At 43.3% G+C, this 27,144-nt stretch overlaps 2 protein-coding genes across 2 annotated transcripts in view; one reads left to right on the top strand and one right to left on the bottom strand.

Moving 5' to 3' along the window:
- Positions 1-2,707, bottom strand: part of ATL3 (atlastin GTPase 3) — a 54,231-nt gene extending 51,524 nt beyond the window's left edge. Inside the window, exon 1 of the mRNA XM_063438613.1 lies at positions 2,526-2,707. The gene's annotated coding sequence lies outside the window, so the exon portion shown is untranslated. The remainder of the gene's footprint in view (positions 1-2,525) is intronic.
- A 603-nt stretch (positions 2,708-3,310) lies between these two features.
- Positions 3,311-27,144, top strand: part of RTN3 (reticulon 3) — a 44,101-nt gene continuing 20,267 nt past the window's right edge. Inside the window, exons 1-2 of the mRNA XM_063437718.1 lie at positions 3,311-3,420; positions 4,699-4,785. Coding sequence (XP_063293788.1) covers positions 4,713-4,785 — 73 coding nt within the window. The 5' untranslated portion in view covers positions 3,311-3,420; positions 4,699-4,712. The remainder of the gene's footprint in view (positions 3,421-4,698; positions 4,786-27,144) is intronic.

The raw sequence follows: 27,144 nt of genomic DNA, 5'->3' as shown, positions 1-27,144 counted from the left end.
TAGCCCTGTATTACTGTCCCTTTAGTACACAGCCCTGTATTATTGTCCCTTTAGTACATAGCCCTGTATTATTGTCCCTTTAGTACATAGCCCTGTATTATTGTCCCTTTACTACATAGCCCTGTATTATTGTCCCTTTACTACATAGCCCTGTATTACTGTCCCTTTAGTACACAGCCCTGTATTATTGTCCCTTTAGTACATAGCCCTGTATTACTGTCCCTTTAGTACACAGCCCTGTGTTATTGTCCCTTTAGTACATAGCCCTGTATTATTGTCCCTTTAGTACATAGCTCTGTATTATTGTCCCTTTAGTACATAGCCCTCTATTATTGTCCCTTTAGTAAATAGCCATGTATTATTGCCCCTTTAGTACATAGCCCTGTATTAGTGTCCCTTTAGTACATAGCTTTGTATTATTGTCATTTTAGTACATAGCCCTCTATTATTGTCACCTTAGTGAATAGCCCTCTATTACTGTCCCTTTAGTACATAGCTCTGTATTATTGTCCCTTTAGTACATAGCTCTGTATTATTGTCACCTTAGTACCTAGCCCTGTATTACTGTCCCTTTAGTACACGGCCCTGTATTATTGTCCCTTTAGTACATAGCTCTGTATTATTGTCACCTTAGTACCTAGCCCTGTATTACTGTCCCTTTAGTACACAGCCCTGTATTACTGTCCCTTAGGTACACGGCCCTGTATTATTGTCCCTTTAGTACATAGCTCTGTATTATTGTCCCTTTAGTACATAGCCCTGTATTATTGTCCCTTTAGTACAAAGCCCTGTATTACTGTCCCTTTAGTACATAGCTCTGTATTACTGTCCCTTTAGTACATAGCCCTGTATTACTGTCCCTTTAGTACACAGCCCTGTATTACTGTCCCTTTAGTACACGGCCCTGTATTATTGTCCCTTTAGTACATAGCTCTGTATTATTGTCCCTTTAGTACATAGCCCTGTATTATTGTCCCTTTAGTACATAGCTCTGTATTATTGTCCCTTTAGTACATAGCCCTGTATTATTGTCCCTTTAGTACACAGCCCTGTATTATTGTCCCTTTAGTACATAGTCCTGTATTATTGTCCCTTTAGTACATAGCCCTGTATTAGTGTCCATTTACTACATAGCCCTGTATTAGTGTCCATTTACTACATAGCCCTGTATTAGTGTCCATTTACTACATAGCCCTGTATTAGTGTCCCTTTACTACATAGCCCTGTATTACTGTCCCTTTAGTACACAGCCCTGTATTATTGTCCCTTTAGTACATAGCCCTGTATTATTGTCCCTTTACTACATAGCCCTGTATTATTGTCCCTTTACTACATAGCCCTGTATTACTGTCCCTTTAGTACACAGCCCTGTATTATTGTCCCTTTAGTACATAGCCCTGTATTACTGTCCCTTTAGTACACAGCCCTGTGTTATTGTCCCTTTAGTACATAGCCCTGTGTTATTGTCCCTTTAGTACATAGCTCTGTATTATTGTCCCTTTAGTACATAGCCCTGTATTATTGTCCCTTTAGTACATAGCTCTGTATTATTGTCCCTTTAGTACATAGCCCTGTATTATTGTCCCTTTACTACATAGCCCTGTATTAGTGTCCCTTTACTACATAGCCCTGTATTACTGTCCCTTTAGTACACAGCCCTGTATTATTGTCCCTTTAGTACATAGCCCTGTATTATTGTCCCTTTAGTACATAGCCCTGTATTATTGTCCCTTTAGTACACAGCCCTGTATTATTGTCCCTTTAGTACATAGCTCTGTATTATTGTCCCTTTAGTACATAGCCCTGTATTACTGTCCCTTTAGTACACAGCCCTGTGTTATTGTCCCTTTAGTACATAGCCCTGTATTATTGTCCCTTTAGTACATAGCTCTGTATTATTGTCCCTTTAGTACATAGCCCTCTATTATTGTCCCTTTAGTAAATAGCCATGTATTATTGCCCCTTTAGTACATAGCCCTGTATTAGTGTCCCTTTAGTACATAGCTTTGTATTATTGTCATTTTAGTACATAGCCCTCTATTATTGTCACCTTAGTGAATAGCCCTCTATTAATGTCCCTTTAATAAATAGCTCTGTATTATTGTCCCTTTAGTACATAGCCCTGTATTATTGTCACCTGAGTACATAGCCCTGTATTATTGTCCCTTTAGTACATAGCTTGGTATTATTGTCCCTTTAGTACATAGCTCTGTATTATTGTCCCTTTAGTACATAGCTCTGTATTATTGTCACCTTAGTACCTAGCCCTGTATTACTGTCCCTTTAGTACACGGCCCTGTATTATTGTCCCTTTAGTGAATAGCCCTGTATTATTGTCACCTTAGTACATAGCCCTGTATTATTGTAATTTTAGTGAATAAGCCCCCACCCCCAGTAATGGCCACATTGCACTATGTGTATTTGCTGGAGGGTGATTGTGACAGGCCCAGGGATGCTGTCACAGCCCGCCATCAGGCTTTGTGGCCACACTGGGCGGGAGAGACACCCGCTGGCACCCAACCAACCTGTTGCTGTCGGGGGATTCCTGCTGCGCGACAGGCGGAGTAAACAAGCCCTGTGGCCGAAGTGAACGCCGGGAGATGTAGTAAGATAGTCACCATCGGCGCATCCCAAAGGCTGCTGTGAGAGGGTGGGTCAGAACTACGATTCCCGACACCACCCGCGAGACACCGCTCCAACGGTCACAGCCAACTCTAATGGTTGTATTATTATTACTAGACATACATTTGTGAAAGTCAGTTGTGTGGCATACATAGCTGCTAAGGCAGTCTGCAGTCACACAAGGCAGATATATTCGCTAGAAATTAGATTCCACAAGTCAGACCAAAATAGCCGAATGTGGATACATTGCCCGACTCAGCTCTGTTTCCAGTTCGGCTATTATGGTCTGAAACGAGCTCTTTACCTCGTTTAGATAGCAATCCGCTGTAAATAAGACGCGTTTCATTCTATAGAGAATGCAATGAGTGGCTTTACTTCACATATGGATTTTGACCTCTAATTATTTATCTTTTATTCAAATATTATAATACCACAGCGAGGCTCTTTGTTTATTGTAAACGTATTAATAAAGTTTTTTTTTTTCCTTTTCGTTGAAAAAGAAAAAAAAAAGCCACCTAGGAAGGATGAGTGAGCCTCTGTGAGGAGATTGCGCACGCGCACGCTGCTGTAATTGGCGCAGCGCTTGACGACGTCACGAGCCCCCCGCCCATTATCCCCACTGCATAACCGCGCCTTCCACGCCTTGACATTTCCATCGAAGCCACGCCCCCCGCCGCCGCGAAGTCCCGCCCCCCGCCGCGAAGTCCCGCCCTCCGCAGGCGTTGCCCCGGTCACTGCGTCATTGTGTCGGTGTCGCGCTTGGTCGCTCGGTGACAGGAGCAGGACGGAGAGACGCACGTATATATCCATCTATCTTTTATCTCTTTCTTTGTCTCTGCCTCGTGCACCCCATCACCCTGTTTATCACAGCTAGCGGCACGTGTGCGCCATATTCGTACATACCCGCCCAGGGTAACGCACTGAGAGCCAGAGGACAATATCCAGGCTAAAATAGCCGATTCGGAAACATTCTCCAGCTCAGACATAGCCTCAGATTGATTATTTTAGCCTGAATCCATCCATTGGGGGTTCCAATTCTCTGTAATTCGGAGGATTATTATTATTATTATTGGTATTTATATAGCGCCAACATATTCCGTAGCGCTTTACGATATTATAAAAAAGGGGGGGGGGGACTTTAACAATAAATGAGGCAATTACAAAATGTTACAGAACAATGGGTTGATGGGGACCCTGCTAGAAAACAGCTGTACTGATATATAGCTCTATTCTTTATTATTCACATTAAATAGTGTCTGAATGCATGCGAAGATAATCATATTGTATAGAAATATAGTACACCCTGTATAATTGTATTTATTTATATATCTTTGTGTCTGATTAATGTATTCCTGCACCTGTACACACCCTTTTATGATATATATTTAGAAATGCAATTTAGCTGTCTAACACACAGGCATTTTTATTTAGCTGGTGGAAATGATTCACCATTAATCCTTATCACCTAATATAAAATATATATATATATATTTAAATCTGTATATTGAAGCCATTACAGTTGTTTGAAACAAAAGGTAAATGGTCGTGGATCCATGTTTTAATCAGATTTCAGGATGTTCTTTTAGATAGAGGTTTGATTTTCATATTTTGGGCTGTTTATATATATATTTTTTTTTTTAAGGGATGCTTATTCTAATACATGTGGCTCTTTCTTATTCAGTATCTGCTGAATATAACGCACTGTTCAGTCAGTAAGTGCTAGGGCTTATTCATGATTCTGTTGATCTCGGTCTGTAGATGTATGATGAAATCTGCAATTGGAACTCAAATCCACTCAGCATTTGCTAGTTTGCTATCCAAATGCTGACTCTTAATAGTAATCCTTCCAAGGTGATGCTTTTATTTTACATTACAATCTTTTTCTACTAAATAGTCTCGAATGACATTGAGCTCTTATCTTGTTATATATGACTAATGATCGCTTCATTTAGAATTGTAGATTAGGAACTGTAGATATATTTATTCATCCATCTGGTGAGTTTGATATTTTCAGCAATGCACAAATATATGTCTCTGCAAAGCCCCACCAATATGTATTTTGTTGTCTATATACAGTGATTAACAGCAAAATGGCAGACACCACCGGATTTCAGTCTTCTCACATATCTTCATCTGTTGGGGAGAAGGGAGGCAACTGTGCAGGTAAATCTATATTCACTATCTATATAAAGGAAGCCCAAATAATGACATACCTGTATAAATCAAATTTGATGCACTGTTTAATCTGTTTTAACTTGTATTATGTATGTTAAATATCAGAGTACATTGAGTATATTTTATAGTTTTTATGTAACAAAATCTTTTGGGTTCTGGTTTTGTACATTTATGTTTTCCCCAAATTGCTGAATTTTATGAGCAGGTAATATCGACCTGTGTGAGCAAATCCGTTACGATATCACTGTTAAATGATTAGAAAACCATGTTGGTAAGACATCAGTTGATTCCTGTTTAGCTTATGCAGCATTATTGAAACTGAGCGATCTAAAGACTGGTTTGAGTTGCACATTCTGAATTGCTAAATACATTCTTTTGTGTGCAAGCAATCACAATGAAAATATTTGTGAGAATGCAAATAGCCAAAACTGGATCGGTCTATAGCTTACTCAGTTTAATAGGCTTAGTTGAAATAAACCTCAATCATTAAGCGACACAATGTCTAGGGATAGATTGTCAGATTCAAGACCCTTTGCCATGCTCTGACTCTAAGAATATTATACAGCCTACAGTACAGATGAGTTTGAGAGGCTTTATTTTATTACATTATTTTATATTTAATACTTTGATTTGTGGTAGGCAATGCAGTTTACCAGCTTATAAACTTTAAAGATCTTCCTTTAGGCTATGCATTGTACTAGCCGGGGATGGCCAAAAGTTAGATCCTCAGATGTTACAGAACGACATCTCTACTCCCTGGCCATATTTTAAAATTCTCAGGTTTTGAGTTTTTTTTTTCTAGAAAAACAACTACTTAAGTATTTTGTCATCAAAGCAAGAATTTTATCTCGCTTGGTTTTAAAAATGATTCTGTTTGTCTAGGTTATTTCAAGATAGCTTTGACGTGTCTTTCAGGAGCATATGTGCAGATTAGGCAGTGTAGAATTTTTCTCATTCATTCATACATTGGGTGTTGGTATATATTATGTAGGTTACAGGATTGTGTCATTGGACCCTATGTTAATCATTATCTTGTGAGTTCCTTACTCTGTCTGCTCCTTTCTTAATATTCATTTGGGCTACACACCCACCCCCTCCCCCCGGAAACAAGTATATGAACTAAGAAAGTCTCTTCTGCAAAGATAAGTCTCACACCCCTTGCTATCTAGATAAGAGACAAGTTGTGTAGCAGGTATTGCAAATGGCCTTACAATGTAAAACCAGATGAATGCCTCGTCACACACTGCTACACACTAAAATGTTAATATAAAAATATAGTGAGTGCGGGCATTCCCCACAATATATTGAATAAATATTAAACATTTTGATTCAAATGCACTTTTAGTTAAAGGAACACACTAACATTAGGAAAAAAAACATATATTCCTAATGTTAGTGTTTTCTTAACTTCCTAGATTGGGGGGGTAGTCGACATTCTGTACTCCATGTATTGTGTACTACATCTTCCATGATGTTTTTAAATCTATAATGCAGGCAAAGAATCATAGGATATGTAGTTCACAACATCTGGAGGTTGCCTACCCCTGACCTAGATTATTGCACCCCCTTATACAGTAAAATAGTTTACTAACCCTTAGACCCTAACTGCGGCCGCCAATCCACCCTTGGCTACTATCCTCATCACAGACTATCTCCGCCAATGAAATGCTTCTCCATTGGGAGGCATGGGGGACCAGTGAGCATGCGCAGCAATTTGCTCAATGCATCTTTATGGGTAGCATGAATACACTAAAGTTGATCCTACAGAGATTGCAGGGCCCCACCACGGGACTCTAGTGGCTGTCTGAACGGTGGCCTTAGTAAGTAATGTAAAAGAAAAGGAGTGTTTGCATTGCTGAGCCTCCAGGGACAGTCACTTTGCACCAGAACCACAACAGTAAGCTGTAGTGTTTCTGGTGATTATGGTGTCTATTTTAAACAAAACTACTAACAGTGGTAACACAGCAGCTGCTTTAAAACGGCACATACATCTTTCTTTTGGCAACAGGTCCTCATTTACTGAACTATACAATAAATGCAACCAACATATTTACTGGAGTAAGCTTTGTGGTGGAGGGAAGTCAAAAACACACCCTCCCAGTATTTTTGGGTCTTGTGTGTCACTGTCTACTTGAAGTGAAATGTGGGCCAAAAGCTGATAACCATGGGAAATCTGGAATTTGCTTAATTTGAAAGGCCATTCCAGGACAGCTTTACATGTGGTTAAATGTCAAATTAAAGAGTTACTCTAAGATCCTTTAACAACTTCCCTTTAGTGGTTCTAGTACCAGAAGTCTCCTGGCATGGCCTGAAAGTAATCTGTCAAACCTTTTACCTGTCTTTATGGGCAGTGGAGGTCCTTCAGTCTTAGCTGGAACTATAGTGTCACTGAGTGGTTATGGTGCATAGTTTCCTTTTAAAAAATAATAGTTTTTGTCGCAAAGGTAATGGTTAACTTATTTAAATTCTAGAATCTGACTTTCTCTCCAAAGTTGCGCAGATGTATTAGGCACTCTAAAGGTGTTTAAAGTACCTTCTTTTTCTACACAACTAGGGTGTGGTTTTGGCTCCCTAGGGTAGAGGTAGGCAACCTTCACAACTCCAGATGTTGTGGACTACCTCTTCCCTGATGCTGTGCCAGCATTACAGCTGCAAGAGCATTATGGGAAATGTAGTCTACATCTGGAGTGCCGAAGCTTGCTTACCACTGCACTAGAGTCTTTCGCTAGCCTTTGAAGAGCCGAGATACTGCCCAGGTGTAAAGTAATTGAACCCTTTGAGTACCTGGTTCATCTGTATATATTCTGCCAAAGTGAGAGTTCCTATATAATCTATGGTAAACTGTATGTCTTGGCACTCATGTCTAATACGCAGGAGCTTGGTAGACATAGTTTGGAAATAAGGCTATCCTAGCTATAAGATAAGGCTAGGGATTAATGAAAGTATTTAGAAAATTGGGCAGACTAGATGGGCCGAAGGGTTCTTATCTGCTGTCACATTCTATGTTTCTATGAAATAATTATTCAATAGCACAAAAGGGTGTGGACAGTAATATTTTGGGGCCTGCTGCTGCTTGGAGTTTGTCCTCTATGTATCCATAGTGCAGTCCTCGTTAATTCTCTATATCTTTGCATTTAGTTGTAGGGGTGCGGGTCAATACATTCTTTACAAAATTTATTTGCCTGAGGCATATATTCTTTGTTCGTGGATCAGCCCTGTGAAAAATAATAGATGTTGCAAAATATTCTCTGTTTGGCAATGCTCCAAAACACATTTCCCCGAGCATTCGTAAAATGTTAAGCTTTCAGTTTCTGATTATTCAGCCTGTTATTATGCCTGCAGTCAGTGTATAGGGACGTGTGTTCAGTATAACCTACCACTATATAGGGTAATCAGATCGTCAGCTGAGATAATGATTGCTTACCTGAATGCTCACTGAGCCAGAGATTTATGGAGGTGTTACCATCTGCAGAGTATGGTTGTGTGTTTATTAAAGAAAAATTAATAAATGAAAAATATGTTACTGATACATATCCAGGAAAACAGGTGGATGTGACAACACATCTCTCTATATGTTGTCAGAAGAGGAAGGCTGCAGCATGTAAATGTTACATTTTGCAACAAGATGTGACACATGCCCAGAAATGAGGTGACTCTTGCAGCACTAGGTGTGGGTAATCTAGAAATGTAATTCTTTTAAACAATCAGACTTCTAAAATAAGTATAAAACACACACACGTGAGTAATATATAATTCAGCTTCCACAGAGGCAATTGTCAGCACAATCAAGCTTCTAAATAGTACAAAATTCTCATCAGGTAGCATCGGGAGTGTGTCCCTCGTCGATTTCTAGAGGGAGCATAGATCAAAGCACATTTTTAATGCAGTATTCAGAGTTGTGGAAATGGGGGAAAAAGTGTCGTAATCTAGTTATTTGAAAATCGTTAAGGGGAAAAAAATGTCTAAACACAGATGTGTATGTATATGCAGTTTGTGTGTGAATCGGGGTGGGGGGGGGGGGGCGTGATGTATATTGAGGCTCAGTGTGTATATCCAGGGGTGTATGTTGAGTGTACTCATCAAGTCTGTGATGTAAATGTGTGTGTGTTGTTTGTATGTGAAGTGTAGATGCCCATTTGCATACAATTTATGGGTCTGATGGAAGCAGGATCTACTTTTTAAATGTCACAGTTAAAAATGAGAAAGCACTGTAACTACTTAGCTGATAACTGATTATAGTACCTAGTTCTTGCCCTCTCCTAAAGGGCAATCCACCTTATTTGATTGCAAATTCCTGTCCTAATGTGTTTTATTTTTTTTTGTAAATTCTTTATTATGACGAACAGGTGAGTACAGAAACAAACAGTCATACACCACAACAGTGTATATACGGCAAGTCAGTTCGTAAATTAACATCAAAAGTAAGCATTTTTATCTTCTGATCATCTGATATGCAACAAGCGTCATATGGCTGTTCATTAGCCAATAAAGCGTAGGCAACTCAAGCAAAGTGACAAGCGAACAAATATAGATAGATGCATCATTAAAAGCTATTGCCATTCCAGTAACATCAAAAACCTCTCAATGAGAGCTAAATAATGGGATAACTTAGGGCCCCTATTCCGTGGCACCTTCAGGTGGCCCGGTTTTAAGTCTAATAGCCGGGAGAGAAGGTAGTATTCATATTTGTAGTCATAACGAGATGCGACATATATGACTGAGGGCCCCTGCGTAATCCTGAGTGGGAGCAGTGTCGAGGCCATGTGAGTATTTATCGATGAGCTAAGTGCATTGTGTAGCAATTGAGAGTGTGAATGTCAAGCACATACAGTGCACCACTAAGGGTGTAACCCTCAAATCCTCGTCCTAGTCTAGGGTCCCCTGGGGGAGAACCTCCAGTGGCCACCCATGTTACAGGAGTGGTTTAGGTGAGTCTGTCCACTTCGTAAGTCCGTCAGTCAGACGCCTGATGAGGTGCCTTGGAGTGTCGCAGGGCGTATGTTATGTTCCCTTCCCCTCGTCGGTCTATTGAGTCATACTGTGGAGTCGTTGTTCAGTTCGGTCAGGGTCCTAGTCGTCCCTGTAGTCAGTTTTTTGTTTTTTATTTAATGTTTTGGGGGGTGATGGCACTGGAGCGCCTCTCTGGTATCTACTACAAAGTTCTCCTATAGCTCACGCATCCTCACAGTCAGTTACCCCCGGTCTGGCCCCCCTGGGGCAGTCCGAGCCGCCACCACTGAGTCCCAGAAATGGGTCGCGTGGGGATGAGTAAGAAACCTCGTATGTTGTTGGAAGGAGAAGAAGAGGGGGGGAGTGGATGAGGGGGGGGGGAGGGGGGGAGGGGTTGGGTTTAGATATGGCACCAGACATCAGCGCACGCTCGGTCTCTCCAAGACCGTATGAAATGGTGTGTTTCAAGGTCTCCCTGCTCCTGGTCGTGAGAGGTATACATACCACGGGGTCCAGGCCTCTACATGTTTGGTGCTTCTTCCTAGTAATTTTGCATATCGCGCCTCAGCCGTGTGGATGTCTTCTACTCTCTGAAGCCAGTCCGTCACAGTCGGTGGTTGTGTTTGCTTCCATTTAGCGGGAATGGATGCTTTAGCCGCATTTAGTAGGTGTCGAACTATCGACCTCTTGTATTGGGCTATTGAGCCCTCGGTGTGATGGAGTAGGGCCATTTCTATGGTGAAGTCAGGTAGGTCTCCCAGTATGATCCTCATCTCTCGTTGTATATCCTCCCAAAACGGCTTAATCCGTGCGCAGTCCCACCAAATGTGTCTTATTGTGCCTGTGTGGGATTCGCATCTCCAACATGCGTCTGAAGATCCCGGGAATATTCTATGTAGCAAGGAGGGGGTCTTGTACCAGTGGGAAAGCAGCTTGAAGTTGACCTCCTGGTAGTTGGTGCTGATGGAGCTCTTGTGCTGCAGAGTCAATATCTGTTCCCATTGTGTGTCAGTGAACGTCCTATCCGTCAGCTCTTCCCATCTTCTTTTGAACGCCGTGTTCCTGGAGCGTTCTCCCGTTATTAGCCGTTGATATATGACTGAGACTCTGCCATCGGCATCCGAGTCAGTCGTGCAGAAATGTTCAAACCACGTTTGTTCCCTATGTATTGCTACCCTGTTGGGAAGGTTATAGTAAAAATGTCGTAGTTGCGCATAATGAAATCTATGCATGAGTGTTGGATGTGGTATTCCACTCCAGTCTCGAAGGTTCTGTATACCCGCGTTACTGAGGACTTTGGATATCGGGACAAAGTCTTCATTTCCTACAACTGGCCAGGAAGAACGGGGAAGTCCTCCGCCTATATCAGAATTGAAGGTGATCGGTATCAGGGGGCTCGGCTGCGGGGAGATGTGTTGGTTACGTCTCAGGTGGGACCATGTCTTCAATGTTTGAGCGACGGGTGATTCAGCACCTAGCACTGACGTTGCGTCCACCGAAGTATGCCACGTGAGTCTGTGGAGGGCTTTGTTACTACCCTCTCTATTCAGCGCCACCCACAGTTTGGTGTCAGGTGCCACATGCCAATCCCTAATCCGCTGCAGTACCGTGGCATGATAGTATTTGCGAATGTCTGGCAAAGCCAGGCCTCCCCAATTCTTGGGTAGGCATAACTTGTCAAAGCTGAGCCGAGCCCTTTCTCCCTTCCAGACGTATTGTATCACCGCTGACTTAAGAGATGCAAAAAATCCCGTCGGGATGTGCCAGGGGATGGTGTGAAAGTAGTAAAGGAGCCGCGGGAGAACGTTCATCTTTATTACCGATATACGTCCCTGCCAGGAGATGTGGTCGTAGTTCCAGCTTTTGAGATCATTTAGGATTGTGCGCAAAAGGGGGATGTAATTCGTGGCATACACTTCTTTCGGGTTCCTGGGTATCCAGATTCCCAGGTATCGCATCTGGTCCCGACACCAATGAAAGGGGTATTCACGTTGAATTTGTTCTCCTACGTCCATCGGGGTCGAGACATCTAATATTTCGCATTTAGTTAGATTGAGTTTCAGTCCCGATAACCGGCCGTACGTATCGAATTCTCGCATCAATGCCGGCAGGGAATCAGTTGGGTCGCTCACGAAGAAGAGCATGTCGTCTGCGTATGCAGCTACCTTATGTTCCTGAGTCCCATGCCGAAACCCCCTGATCTCCGGGGTATGTCTCACCCTATCCAAGAACGGTTCCAGCGAGATGGCAAACAAGAGTGGTGATAATGGGCAACCCTGACGCGTACCGTTGTGGATGGTGAAGGCGTCCGTAAGAGCGCCATTCACCCGTACTTTAGCGCAGGGGTCCGTATATAGCGCCTCTATCCAAGCCATCATCCCTCTTCCTAGTCCCACTTTTCGTAGCGTCGCCATCATGAAGCTCCAGTTTACCCGGTCAAAAGCCTTTTCGGCATCTGTGGAGAGCATTAGTAGGCCTGATTTTTCTCTAAGGGCTAATGCCTGAACAGAGAACGCCCGGAGCGTGCAATCTCTGGCTTCCCGTCCCGGAACGAAACCCGTTTGGTCCGGGTGTATCAAGCGTGGCACATACCGTTGTAATCTGGTAGCAATGATCTTAGTGAAGAGTTTCACATCCGCGTTAAGAAGCGAGATCGGCCGGTAGCTGCTGCAGTTTTCGGGGTTTTTGCCAGGTTTAGGAATTACCGTGATGGTGGCTGCCAACGTCTCCTGGCGTAGTGTGTCACCCTGTTGGAGTCGATTGAGGGCTGTCGTTAGATGCGGCGCGAGAATGTCCCTAAATGATTTGTAATATCCCGCCGAGAGTCCGTCCGGTCCCGGAGCTTTCCCTCTTTTTGCTGTCTTAATCGCTGCCTGTACCTCTTCCGTGGTGATCGGGGCCTCCAGCAGTTCTGCTTCTTCTGGTGTTAGAGCGTCGGGTTGGAAACCTTGTAGGTAACGCCATGTTGCGTCTTGTAGGTTCGCTCCGTGGGCGTCGGGGAGTGTCGGTGTGGAATTGTATAGTTGTCTGTAGTAGTTACAGAATTCAGTGGCAATTGCTTCAGGGAATTGAGTAAGTGAGCCATCAGTCTTCCGGAGTTCGTGGACCTGCGCCCTCGCTTGTTGGGGCCGGATCATGCGAGCCAGGAGTCTCCCTCCCTTATTCGCATGGATGTAGAAGAAGGCCTTGGATCGTTGTGTCACCCTATGGTGTTTGCTGGCAACCAGGTCTGCCAGTTGTCGGCGGGCATCCAAAAGTGGGCGATAGTGTTCTTCAAGTTGTGATCGTTTGTGTTGTGTTTCCAAGCGGGAGATTTGGTCGGTGAGCTCCAACATACGTCGCTGCGATTCCCTCTTCTTACGGGAAGCAATTCTAATGAGGTGACCTCGAAGTACACTCTTATGTGCCTCCCATAGCGTCACTTTTGATACCTCTTCCGTGTCGTTTTCCCTGAAGTAATTAGTGAGGTGTTCGGTCAGGTCAGCCAGCACACCCGGGTCCGAGAGGAGCGACTCATTTAGTCTCCACTCCGTCCTGGCAGGCCTGAATAGCGGGGAGTCGAGCTTCACGGCCACTGCACTGTGGTCCGACCACGGTGTAGGTGCGATTGTTGCCGACTGTAGGTGTTGGAGGCCTTCTTGTTGGATCAGAACATAATCAATGCGAGAGTATCTCCTATGTATGGCGGAGTAGTGCGTGAAATCACGGGTTGTTGGATGAATGGTCCGCCACGCGTCCACCAATCTCGAGTCCCGCATGGTCTTCTTGATGGCCCTAATCGCGGATTGTGGGATACAACTGTGTCCTGTCGAGGAGTCCAGCAACGGATCCAGTGGTGCGTTAAAGTCCCCCCCTATGATGAGGGAGCCTTCCGTGAATGCTGCCAGTTGGCGGAATGTTTTGCATAAGAACATCGCCTGTTTTGCGTTTGGCGCATAGATAGAGGCAAAGGTGTATGTCTTCCCCGTAATCGTGCCTTTGACGAAGAGATACCTACCGTTGGGGTCTGTCTGTCGGTCCAGCAGAGTGAAGGCCAGATTAGCGGCCAACAGTATCGCAACTCCTACCTTGCGGGCTTCGGGATGAGTGCTGTGATAGTTAATTGGGTAAACTCTGTCTTTCAGTCTATGGGTGTCCGAGGATTTGAGATGTTTCTTGTAGTATTGCTACCGAGATCCGTTTGCGATGAAGTTCTCGTAGGAGGTGTGCGCGCTTCTCAGGTGAGTTAAGGCCTCGGCAGTTTTGCGTAAGGACATGTAGAGGCGCTGCTATGTACGCCATTGGGATAGTGCGGGCGAGGTCGCTGGTGACTCCGCGGTCGTGTTCAGGTGTTCTGGGTCTAGTGGCCCTCGCGCGCGCTGCCTGCCGGTGTGAGGGGGGGGGGGGGGGGGGAGAGGGGAGGGTGGAAGAGAAAAAAGAAAAAGGATATAAGTGCAGTTAAAGAAGAGGAAAGGTAGAACCTTCGTAAGTTACAAGTCCCACGAGTTGGGGGCGGCTCGGCCCACACCCAGTGTAGCCCGCCCCAGGAGGCCCCTGGTGTAAGTGCTCAGTGATACGATATCAATAAGAATTAAAGTTATCCCCTCCACTCGAGGGTGTCCTGTGTAGCTGGGTGGATAACAAGACCGTACCGTTCCCTATCAGGCTAGGGCAGCCACGGTCCTGGGGCCCCCAGTAATGTGGTCTACACAGGTGTATGTCGGGGTGGCGGTGTGGCCGAAGAAGTCCGGTGTCACTGTCCAGTCAGTAACGGATGTACAGTGTCCAGTGATGTAGTAGTGTGTGTACTCTCAAAGGAGTGTCCGTGTCCCACATGTTCCTAAGTTGAATTTAATGGCCAATACTTGTGAAAATATCGAGTATTACGGTCACGAAGTATGGGGGAATGGGTCTACAACTGTAGGGATAGACGGTACGTGTGGCTGCTGGTCCTACCCTGTGTCGGGGCGGATAGCCCATTGCTGTCGTAGGGTAGTTCGAATTTTGGGCCGTGTCTGGCCGGGCCGGCCGCATAGGGAGTTCGATCTTAGTCCCCCTGTCTCCCATATCGGGCTCTGTCCCCGTTCCTATGTTCCGGGGACAGGAAGCGGGGCTGGCCATCCATGGGGGGGGAGGGGGGGGGGCATGAGTCAGGCGGTATGGGTGTGCGTGTGTTTGTCTGCCAAGAGTGAACATCGCAAGTGGGTCTTATCATACATTGCAGGGTACAGACAATGCCACCTAATAAACATATGACATCACATCTTAACATTATTCAGAAATCAGCCGCCCCCACACCCCCCCAACCTCAGAATTCTGGTACTATAGGTACATTCGTAGGTGTAGTCCCAGGTAAGCTCCCCCATCCCTTTCGTAGCCCTATGTCCCCGTGGCGTCTCCGCCTTTCTCCCACCCATAAAGCTATCACACCCAATATGGCCCGGCATAACAATATCAACGAAATAAGAGCAATATACACATAAAAATCCCCCATTCGTTCCCCACCTCCCTCAATCTATCCCCCTTCTGGTGCCATAGCCGGTGGTAAGTTACAGCTACGACCGGACCAGCTCACATCACAGCTTCAGTAGAACCATAATACATCAAATGCTTGAGTGTCCCGTGAATTACCAACAGTCTCATGAAGCAATCTAGTTCGTGTTCCGCGTGCACAAGTGGGGCATGTCTTGCAAGAGTCTCATCCCGCGGGCAAGCTAGAAGGTGCATCCCATCCCCCTTAGGCCCCCCTCCCAAGCAACTTAGAGCAGCCTCCCGTCTCCCGGGGCATGTTGAGAATGTGTGGCAACACCCCGCCTTAAGGAAGTCTCCGTATATGTGCACGTGTGTACAGCAGTTCAATAGTCCCGTATAGCGACATAGATTGTGTCTTACGTGCACATGCGGGGTATGCCCTGCAAATACCCCATCCCATGGGTAGGCCAAACGGTGAGTCCCCCCCCCTTCAGGCCCCCCTCCCTAAACAACTTGGGGTAGCTTTCCTCACCCAAGGGCGTGTTAGAAGAGTGTTGTAGCACCCGGTCATGGATAAGTCCCCTTACATGTGTATGCGTAAACAGTACTTATCTGGCATCTGATGTACACGGGATAGCGATGTCATCTGTGGTTGTCAGCGGGCCGTGGTACGTTAGTGTGTCCTGGTCGGTCTTCCTTGCTTGGTGGATACAAGTGGGGGGCAGAACTTTATTCCTCCGGGTCCGTGGGCATCAGTTGCCTGCGGGCCTGTGGGCGCCTAGGTGTGACGTCTCGTCGTCTTCGTTGCAAGTTCGGGGTGTGGAGTCCCTGCCTCTGGTCCAGTGGCCCCAGGATCCAGTCGGTGACCTCTGTAGGCGGGAGGTTGAGGCGCTGAAGGAACCTGGGCACCTCCTCCGGCCAGCGTAGCGGGAACCAGTCGTCATGATGTCTGGCTAATAACATAAAGGGGAAACCCCATTTGTATGGGATCCCTCTATCCCTGAGTAGTGCTGTGATGGGTCTCAGTGCCCTACGAGCCTCAAGCGTGAGGGGAGATAGGTCTTGAAAGAGGGCAACTTCTGCGCCATTGAAACGCCAGGTGGGCCTTGCGCGGGCTTTGTTCATAATTTTCTCCTTCAGCTTATAGGAGTGGAGGCAACATATAATGTCTCTCGGTGTGTTATCAGACGTGCGTGCTCTGTTAGCCCTATGCGCCCTGTCAAACGTTATGGAGTCTGGCGCTTCTGGGCCCAGTATGTCGCGGAACAGCGTCTGTAGTGTTGCTTCTACGGCTTCCGCCCCTTCAGGTTCCGGTAGGCCACGGACCCTAATGTTTGATCTGCGGCCCCTGTTATCAAGATCTTCGGTTTGGCGTCTCAGGTGTAGGAGAATATTGCCCTGTCTATGTATGGCCAGATTTGAGGCTTCAACCCTCTCCCCAACAGCTTGCACTGAGGCCTCAGCTGCCTGTATCCTGGAGGCCTGTGTGGAGATTTCGGCCTTAATAGAGTTTACCTCAGTGCGGATCGCTGAGTGTAGATTCTCGGATAGGGTCTGCATGTCTGATTTAGTTACCATTGCTGCTGCCAGGGCTTTAATTGCCTTTATGTCCGCACTGATGTCCGCCAGCGTGGGTGCAGCCGTCTCCGGTATTGGTGAGGAGGCCGGGGAGTCGGCCATGCTTGCGCCGGCTGCCTCGTGGTATTCGGCGGGTGCCGGAGCCAGGTAGCCATCCATGGGGCCCGTGTGTGCGGCAGTTGCTGGGAGCCTGGGTGTTTGGGATCCGTCTGGGCGTTTAGTGCGCCCCATTTTCGTGCCGTGCTGATGGGTAAGCCTGCTTTATTAGCTGAGTGGGTCGGAGCTCGTCCTTTACGCGGCCATCTTCGTTCACGGCCAAACCACGCCTCCTAATGTGTTTTACACCCCACCTCCTATAGAATGTAAGCTCGATCGAGCAGGGTCCTCTTCAACCTATTGTTCCTGTAAGTTTATTTGTAATTGTCCTATTTATAGCTAAATCCCCTTTCATAATATTGTAAAGCGCTACGGAATCTGTTGGCGCTATATAAATTGCAATAATAATAATAATAATAATAGTTATTATTTAAGTAATCTAACAGTGAGCTCTGCGCTCATAAGGCTTCAACAGGATGCATCTAGTCAAAGTCACATCCTCCCTTGTGTTTCTGCCTGACCACAGTATTTTTCTTTACTGCATACCATTGCTGTGACCCCCATTTACTGAAATCCTGGCACATAACGGATAATATCTTGAAAGGGAGTTTCCTGTTCATATAATTACAGCATGTATTACAATGTCCTGCTGCAATAGTGAAAGTAAAATCAAAGTATGGATTGCAGGGTAATAACTATTTGTTTAGTCTAAAAAAAATTCCAAGATAGAAACATAGACTGTGACAGCAGATAAGAACCATTTGGCCTATCTAGTCTGCACAATTTTCTAAATACTTTCATTCCCTGGCCTTATTTTATAGCTAGGATAGCCTTATGCCTATCCCAAGAGTTATTTATTTATTTTTATTTTTTTTAAGTCCAAATTATACTTTTATCTTCACTCTTGCTGTAGACACAGTGCTGAAATGAAATGTTACAGCTTTGTTTGTTTTTGGAATCCGTGTTTATTAAGAGTTTACAATGATACAGTCTGCCTTAAAAGATACAGTGTAAGAAATGTCAAACAAAGAACACATTGCAAAGCAACTTGCAGTGTATATCAAAATAACAGGTGCTTTAACTGTATCTTGGTTGTCTCGTAATATTGAGTAGTAGACAAAGGCAACCTGACAATCCACGGTGACACTCGCATGTCAAACCAACAAAAATATTAATCGAACTAGCACTGAACGTTGTGTTAATGTCAGCCCAACTCCAGCAATGCCAGCTCTGTGAAAGTCCTTCATCCCAACAATGCACCTCACTTTCTCACAAGTCACTTTGTGCGGTCAGTCAAAGCTGTCACCTGAATTAAGTGACAGAATAATTATTTCCTTCGTATCATATGTTCCGGTACAAGGAATATTGCACACTGTAAGCTGCCCCGGCAATTAACGAGGTGTACAGGGCACCTTAGCCCCAACGCCCTTCCAGTCCACAAAAAGGACAAAACCCTATTGGCTCCCTCCCCCTCTACTCCTCCCCATATTTAGTGAGGTCCGTGGTGTCCTCAGCCAATGGAACCAAGCATTCATGCATCAAGTGTTTTATTTTTGGGTAGTAGTGAGTCCAGGCTCAAAGGGGGGAGGGGGGGGCCATCTGTCAAAGGTCAATTATACTGTGGCCCTCCATCCAAAATAGCAGTATCATCTGGTAGTTCCACCAGACATGCAGGAATGTCCCTTCATCACTCATACATCGCCAGCAACTATCTAAGAAGCCAGTGAGTCTAGAATGGAGAAAGGAGAAAGTGCTGGATCACAGAGATTATATCTTAAAGGAAGTTTCCTGAATTTTCTCAGAGATTGTCCCAGTATGCTTTAGTTGAAAGAGTTGTTACCATTCCTCATCGGGAATTGTGCATTCACTCTCAGCTCTGTATAACCCTGCAGTAATTACCATTTTGGAATAGAACCCTAGAAGAAAAGTGTTATGACAGCGTAGACCATCATTACTGAAGATGCACAGGACCATACACCATAGCTAGTCTACTGTATTTTTACATGGATCTAGTGGTAAAATTCAGTAGAAGCATGAGAAATACTCTACTCATACAATATATGGATTTAATATTCCACATTTGAAGGCTCCCTTATTCTTTCCACTGACAAATATCTATAGTAGCCAGACTTTCGAAATCTCTTCTTTCTATCTAGTCTGCGGCAAGCTGATCAACTTTAGCCTACTCTTTGTTGTGATTCAGCTGTTCTTCGGTTCAGCTGTCTCCTTCCCCCACTGATCTCAGTGGAATGGAAGGGAGGCAATTAGAGAAGAGACAGCCAGAAAGAAACAAAGGCAGGCATGAAGCAATACACAGGAGCAGAGAACAGCCATTATGTGCTGTCTATCATACTGTTGACCCTGTGCCTTCTTCTAAGGATTTATCTAATCTTTTGGAGCACATAACTAACCTCCTGAGCAAATCTTGACATTTCTAACACGTCTAATGACACCTCTCTATAAAGTAGATTTGTGTGCATTGAAGGAGTTTATTTTAATATGCTAGTTTACACTTTACAGAGACAGTCAAGGCAGTTAAATTGCAATAACATAAATCCTGCTTTATTTATTTATTCCCATGATGCCTCGCTGCTATTTTGTTTGCATAAAATATGCATGCAGTTTTGGCTTCATTCCTTTAAAAGGAAGTGGTGAAGAAAAATTAAAATTGCGTGTAGGGGCTTGTAGAAATCACGGTTGGTTTTCTGTGGGAGAGTCCAAAGCAACACTCGTACAAGTAGACCTGTTTATGTAATCAAAATGAAAGTCAATTAAGGGAATTTCGTCCATACTAGCACTTCTCATTCTGCGTCCGGGGGTCACAGCTAGCCTCGTACAGATTTACGTGTACCTGTGTATTAAGAGCTAAAAATACCCCCATTACAGGAGGCTCAAAAACATTGAAATTACAAGAGGGTTTAATTTAAAGGTTATAGATTCTCTATTGTGTTTTTAATTAAACGTGCCAACGGGTGAAATTTGAGAATTATTTCTCTTCTGCCTCTTCCATTATCTATACAGAACAGAATGAACTGGATTAGGAAATGTTTGAAGTCTGGATTGTCACCCCTTTTTCGTTGGGAGCATTCTTTTTTTTAAGTGAAGCATGTAAGGATGATAGCGAAACATAATTTGTGCTGAATGTGTCAAATAGTTTTGGTACGTTTCAGTGTCTTCTTCATATGTTTTTTTTTTTTTTTTTGATGAATTGGCTTTTTAAATTATCCAGTTAGAATGACTCTCATCAAAGCAGTTGTGGCGCCCCACGAGTCACTTAAACAATTATCCGTATTAAACGGCCAGTCTGAATAACATAAACACTACATGTTGTTATTGTAGTAATGTGCTAGCAGGCTGCCAGACTGCCTCCAAGTCTGGGTCAGACCATTTTGAACATGCTTAGCCTATCAGTGCAAGTTCATAAAACTTACTTGGGTATGGGCTGACTTTTGGTGGTTATGGTGCTTAGACTGTTCCTTTAATAATTACTGATATTTGTATTTGTGAAAGGACTTGAAAATATAATCATGAATGTTCATTTTATTTCTACACTGCTGAACAACGGGGATAGTGCAATGAGCATAAATTATTGTACCATTATTATTTTATTATTTAAATTGCGCCAGCAAATTCCACAGCGCTGTGCAATGGGTATCATAACCATGATATTCAGCTGCATTGACTAGGGTACTTGGAGAGTTTTTTTTAAAACTAACTTAATTGCAGAGCACTGTGAGAACATGTGGTACCAGTTTAAAAGAACTCTGCATACACCATAACCACTACAGCTAAATGTAGTTGTTCAGGGCCATTAGTCTGTCCCTTTAGAAAAGACAGTGTTCACACTGCTGCCCAGCGCCATCTCTAGTGGCAGTCACTCTAACCACCACTTGAGGGACTTCCTGGGTTTCGGTCCTGCAAAGATTGGTGCAGAGCATGAAGACACTTAATAGCAATCATAGAGTTGCATTGAGTCAATGCATCTCTGTAAGGAGACGCTGATTCGCACATGTGCACTAGCCACCCAGTCCTTCCTTATGGGAATGCATTGGATAGGTCGAGATCGTCAGGATTTATTATCTCAGCCAGCGGAGCAGAGCGATCGTGGCAAGACCGCAGCTCTGGTGAATAAAATAAATAGTTTTATTTTTTTAAGGAATGGCTGGTAATCTAAATAGTTAGCATAAAATTATAGTGTTGTGTTTGTAGTGTTCCTCTGAGCTGCTTTCCCCCAGATGAACCCTTCCACATTACAGTATAATCTCACTTCATGTTACTTGATTCCAACAAATATAAATTCTGTTCCTACACACTAATCTGTGCAGAATAAATACTAAGTGGTTTATAAACTAAACAGGGTATATAGTGTGGATTTGCCTGAAGGGATTGTTAAATGTTATGCAGAAATCCCTAATGATCCAGAGCACAAAGTATGAGATCTGTGCCCTTTGATATCTCTTCTACTTGAAGCTATGTGTGGTCATCAAAATTATGACAATATACCAAAGTAGCCTTCAATATAAGACTGGGCAGAAAGGTTTGATAAGTGCACACATCTTGTGCTGCCTTTCTATTCCTAGGAGAGGTAGGAAAATTATAGAGGAACCATTACCTCCCTAGAGAAACCTGCACCCTGGACAGTTCATTGGGATGAGGTCCGGAGGAGCTTCAGATCTCCCCAGCTGAATCATGACCAATACGCTAAATTTAACATATACAGGGAGTGCAGAATTATTAGGCAAGTTGTATTTTTGAGGATTAATTTTATTATTGAACAACAACCATGTTCTCAATGAACCCAAAAAACTCATTAATATCAAAGCTGAATATTTTTGGAAGTAGTTTTTAGTTTGTTTTTAGTTATAGCTATTTTAGGGGGATATCTGTGTGTGCAGGTGACTATTACTGTGCATAATTATTAGGCAACTTAACAAAAAACAAATATATACCCATTTCAATTATTTATTTTTACCAGTGAAACCAATATAACATCTCAACATTCACAAATATACATTTCTGACATTCAAAAACAAATCAGTGACCAATATAACCACCTTTCTTTGCAATGACACTCAAAAGCCTGCCATCCATGGATTCTGTCAGTGTTTTGATCTGTTCACCATTAACATTGCGTGCAGAAGCAACCACAGCCTCCCAGACACTGTTCAGAGAGGTGTACTGTTTTCCCTCCTTGTAAATCTCACATTTGATGATGGACCACAGGTTCTCAATGGGGTTCAGATCAGGTGAACAAGGAGGCCATGTCATTAGATTTTCTTCTTTTATACCCTTTCTTGTCAGCCACGCTGTGGAGTACTTGGACGCGTGTGATGGAGCATTGTCCTGCATGAAAATCATGTTTTTCTTGAAGGATACAGACTTCTTCCTGTACCACTGCTTGAAGAAGGTGTCTTCCAGAAACTGGCAGTAGGACTGGGAGTTGAGCTTGACTCCATCCTCAACCCGAAAAGGCCCCACAAGCTCATCTTTGATGATACCAGCCCAAACCAGTACTCCACCTCCACCTTGCTGGCGTCTGAGTCGGACTGGAGCTCTCTGCCCTTTACCAATCCAGCCACGGGCCCATCCATCTGGCCCATCAAGACTCACTCTCATTTCATCAGTCCATAAAACCTTAGTAAAATCAGTCTTGAGATATTTCTTGGCACAGTCTTGACGTTTCAGCTTGTGTGTCTTGTTCAGTGGTGGTCGTCTTTCAGCCTTTCTTACCTTGGCCATGTCTCTGAGTATTGCACACCTTGTGCTTTTGGGCACTCCAGTGATGTTGCAGCTCTGAAATATGGCCAAACTGGTGGCAAGTGGCATCTTGGCAGCTGCACGCTTGACTTTTCTCAGTTCATGGGCAGTTATTTTGCGCCTTGGTTTCTCCACACGCTTCTTGCGACCCTGTTGACTATTTTGAATGAAACGCTTGATTGTTCGATGATCACGCTTCAGAAGCTTTGCAATTTTAAGAGTGCTGCATCCCTCTGCAAGATATCTCACTATTTTTGACTTTTCTGAGCCTGTCAAGTCCTTCTTTTGACCCATTTTGCCAAAGGAAAGGAAGTTGCCTAATAATTATGCACACCTAATATAGGGTGTTGATGTCATTAGACCACACCCCTTCTCATTACAGAGATGCACATCACCTAATATGCTTAATTGGTAGTAGGCTTTCGAGCCTATACAGCTTGGAGTAAGACAACATGCATAAAGTGGATGATGTGGTCAAAATACTCATTTGCCTAATAATTCTGCACTCCCTGTATTCATGGAAAATGGCAATCTTTTGTTGCATGAAACGTGAGTGATACTATCTGGATCCACTGGCTTTTTTTTGAGATTTGAAACATTCTGGCCCAGACAGGGGAACCTGGCAATTTCATTAGTATTTCTTCAAAATTGTAAGTGTTCTGTAACAAAATAGAAAGTCATCAGCAAAGTTTAGTTTCTGTCCATGGGGATCGTTCGCCTCCCTCTCACCCACAATAAGTAGGCCTGTCGCATTTAAGAACTGCCAAACGTGGTCAAAGCCTCTTCAAAATTGCTTATGCTGGACCCCACAAGAATATAGTGTGTCTGCAATCAATGAAAGATCACTTTTAAGTCGATTTTAAGTGTGTATAATACACGTTTTTTTCAGAGCTCTTTCAAGATGCGTCCAAGCAGCTCGGCCCGTGCTCCCCGAGTTTAGTACTTTAATCTGTCACACAGCAAACAACTTTTTGCAGCTGCACATAATTAGATTATTAGAACCTGATTCAAATTATTAGGTTTAGTGCAAATTGTCTTTGTATTTTTTAGAACTCTTATCAATCTCCTGGAACAAAACAACTTGTTTTTGATTAGGTGAAATGATCTGGATCCTGGGAAGCCAACAATATATAGCTGTTCAGCTATTGTTGAATTCCCTTGATCCTTAACAAACATGGGTATTGGAACCAGGAACAGGTGAAGTTCTACCTGTTGGCTCCACCTGCACTAGATTAATGTCCCCTCGAGTACCAATTCAATTACAGGCTTCACACGGGTAATTATAGTTTAATGAATCCTTTACAGAAACGCCACTTGTGTTAAAATTAACTTTAAAAAGGACCTATTTCAACCCCAATGTGAATTACAGGACTGGCAATTCATCCTCACTGTTAACCAGCAACTGTTCAAAAAGTTTTGTTTTTTTTTAACCATTGCAGGACTCGAGGGGGTACACTGCCTTACTGTGTCTCTTGGCAGTGAAAGGGTAGTACTAAGTAGAAGAGCATATTTGGTTACACAAGGGTGAAGCCTATCCTTCACACCGCAGTCTAATATGATTGGTGTGTCTCTGCCCTGCATTCCCCCCCCTTTCCTGGCCCTGTCTGATTGTGAAACAAAGCAGACCATTGTGAGTGTTGATCAGCATCTGGAGTTTAATGCAGCATAATCACAATGTGACTGTGGGGTGTATGCCGGCAGCAGATATTTTCAATTATGCAATCCTGGCTAAAAGTAAAGCTTCTTAGTAGTTTTATAAAGCTTTTTATGCTACAAATAAGCCATAACCAAGATTTAAGAGGCACCAAGAACCGACAACCAGTTGATTGCTTATCCTATGGGGGGGGGTTAATTTGTGCAGAGAGCCTAGTTCTTGCTTGTTATAATGATCCGACCCCTGGAGCTCTGCAAACCTGATATGCCAGTAGTGAAATCCTCTCTTTACAAAGGGTACAGCAACCACAGACCATTATTTTGGCCTCTGATTGACCTAACTAGTTTGACGTGTTTGATTTCCCTCTAGACATGATGACCCACAGGTCTGTGACTTTATTACCCGTTATAAATATAATAAGACGCGTGTTGAAACTACACCTATTGGCAAACCTTACTCCAGGAACATCTATATTATTTATAAAGCTCCAACAGAAGATTTAGATACTATGCAAACTATACTACACTAAGTAGCTTGTGCATTTGTAGCATAAAACCATGCAAGCTGTGCAGGTGTCGCCTTTTTAAAAACAATTCAAACTTAGAAGAGAACTAAACATAAATCTAATGTTGAGTAAAACATAGTTATTAAAAGAGCACAGTGTGTAATGCTGCCCACTCTCGTGGCAATATACTGGTGATATAAAGTGGGCATTTTGGTGATGTTAAAGTTGGAATCTCTTCCACAGTTGTTTGCAGCTAACCAGGAATTGAGGCAGGATCCTAGAGGTTCATGGCAAAGGCACGTTTTATTAAAACTTAGTGTCTCATGCTTGAATCGATGTGAATTATTCTGTATAGGACATTGCACTCCATGATTCTGTGCTCAGCGTTCTCTGTTTGTTATGATGCTGGGGCAGTTTAGTAGCAGAATTGTGAGTGCGTGCGCACTAAGCTTCCGGTGACAGTACTACCCTCATTCTATCTGTAGCAGTGTCAGCTTCTTAGAAAAGTGATATACGGTAGTAATATTAATGGTATCAAAAGGAGCAGATTGGGGGTGTTTAGTACAACAATTTTGTTTGTTTATTTATTAAATCTAGAACTAGCACCTTTAACACATGCTCCTATGTATAAACCATAGCGGTTTTTGTATTTATTTTTAGGATACTGTTGCCCTTTAAAGATAGACTAGCACATGAAAGATTATCCTGGAACTTTGCTGGTGTAAATGAAAGGCAAATTCTGATTCACACGAAAAATATTTTTGAAATCACAAGCAGGTTTCTTCACAAAAATGTCAATTGTGGGGAATTCAACGCGAATTAACATTTTTTGTCCAAAATAGGAGAAATGGAAATATAGCAGACATGGGAATTCTCCCCCTCCCCAGTTTGTCCAAGCTTATTGTGGCCTAAAATGTGCTTTGTAATCCATTCTTTAGTGAATAATCCTTTTTTATGTAAGAATTCTGACTCTTCATTTAGCAACCAGTACAGATTGCAGACATTATTTCTTGTGTGCTTGCTACAAAATTCCCAAAAATTTCCTCTGTATATCTGTAAAGTGTCTCTCATCGTTTTATTATGGTACTTGCAAAAATGATTGAAAATAACTTTATTATATGGTTTTACTGTGACACTTAAAGGGACCCTGATTGGGTTCTTTTTCCATGTTATTTTGTGTAATGTGTATGTGTTTAAGAATCATGCTTTGCAATGTGAAGTTCTTTGCCTTTTTCTGTCCTCCATCCTTCTGCCTTGCTTTATGACATTGCAAAGTTCAATATAGAGACTATTGTGTATGTATATCACACTGATTACTAGTCCTTATGCTGCTGTAATCTGATTGCCGCAACTAAAGTCTATTAGCATTAAAGGTCATCTCTAAGAGTTCTTATGTAGTGTTTTGTGTTTAGAATTGTGTTCAGTACATTTTCCAACGTGTATATCTGTTGTATATAGACTTTATCTTTTTCTTAATTAACCATATTTTATAAGGGACCCTTTTTAATAAAACCAATTACCCCTGCTGATGTCCTTTCTTTTAATGCCTGTTTCACTTACCTTCATGCCGTTTATTAATTCTTCTGCTACTGACACTTTATCAACAGACTGCATGCCATCACTCTCATTGGCCTATTCCTCCTTGCTTGCTTTGCATGCATTTTTTCAGTCTTGTCTGTTATAAACTCACGTGTGAGTATCCAATTAAAGGTGTAGGGATGGGAATAAACTGTTATATCCCATTTACCATGTTGGATGGCTTGGTTACCTAAAGTAAATAAATGCTAAAACTTGTCTCTGTTCGGAGTCCAAATTCTCCCAGCAGCTTAATCCTCCTTGCCTGATGTCACGCCGGACGGAGAGGATGGACTGAGCAGAGGATATGGGAGGGTGGGGGGCATGCCGCCATTGGCTGTCTGGCACCAGCATGCTGATCGTGTTGGCCTCAGACGCCAGTTTTGCACAGAATTAACATTGACCAGCTCAGAACTTTGTTCTGTGTTGGCTAATGATGCTGCTGGAAGTGAAGGTACAACCACTGGCAGCTAAGGGGCTAATCTTTGTATGTGCAAGGGTTGAAATGCTGCAGACTTGATAGCACCATAATTACTTCAATCCAACAAAGTGGTCATGGTGCTTTGAATAACCCTTTAAATTGTACATTCACAGAGCTCTGTGTAGTAATTGTCTATTTCAACCGTAGGTCATACAGTTTCTAACAACATTGTGAAAAGTTGCATAATTTATGAAAGTGTCTGTTTTTATAAATATATATTTATACAGCACTGTGTTAAGTCTTAAGCAGCTTTAAGCTTATTAGGGCCATTTATCTGAGCAGTAATTGTTTTGTTTGTTT

The sequence above is a fragment of the Pelobates fuscus genome, chromosome 12, assembly GCF_036172605.1.
Source record: "Pelobates fuscus isolate aPelFus1 chromosome 12, aPelFus1.pri, whole genome shotgun sequence".
Classification (NCBI taxonomy): Eukaryota; Metazoa; Chordata; class Amphibia; order Anura; family Pelobatidae; genus Pelobates; species Pelobates fuscus.
This window is presented reverse-complemented; position numbering and strand designations above follow the sequence as displayed.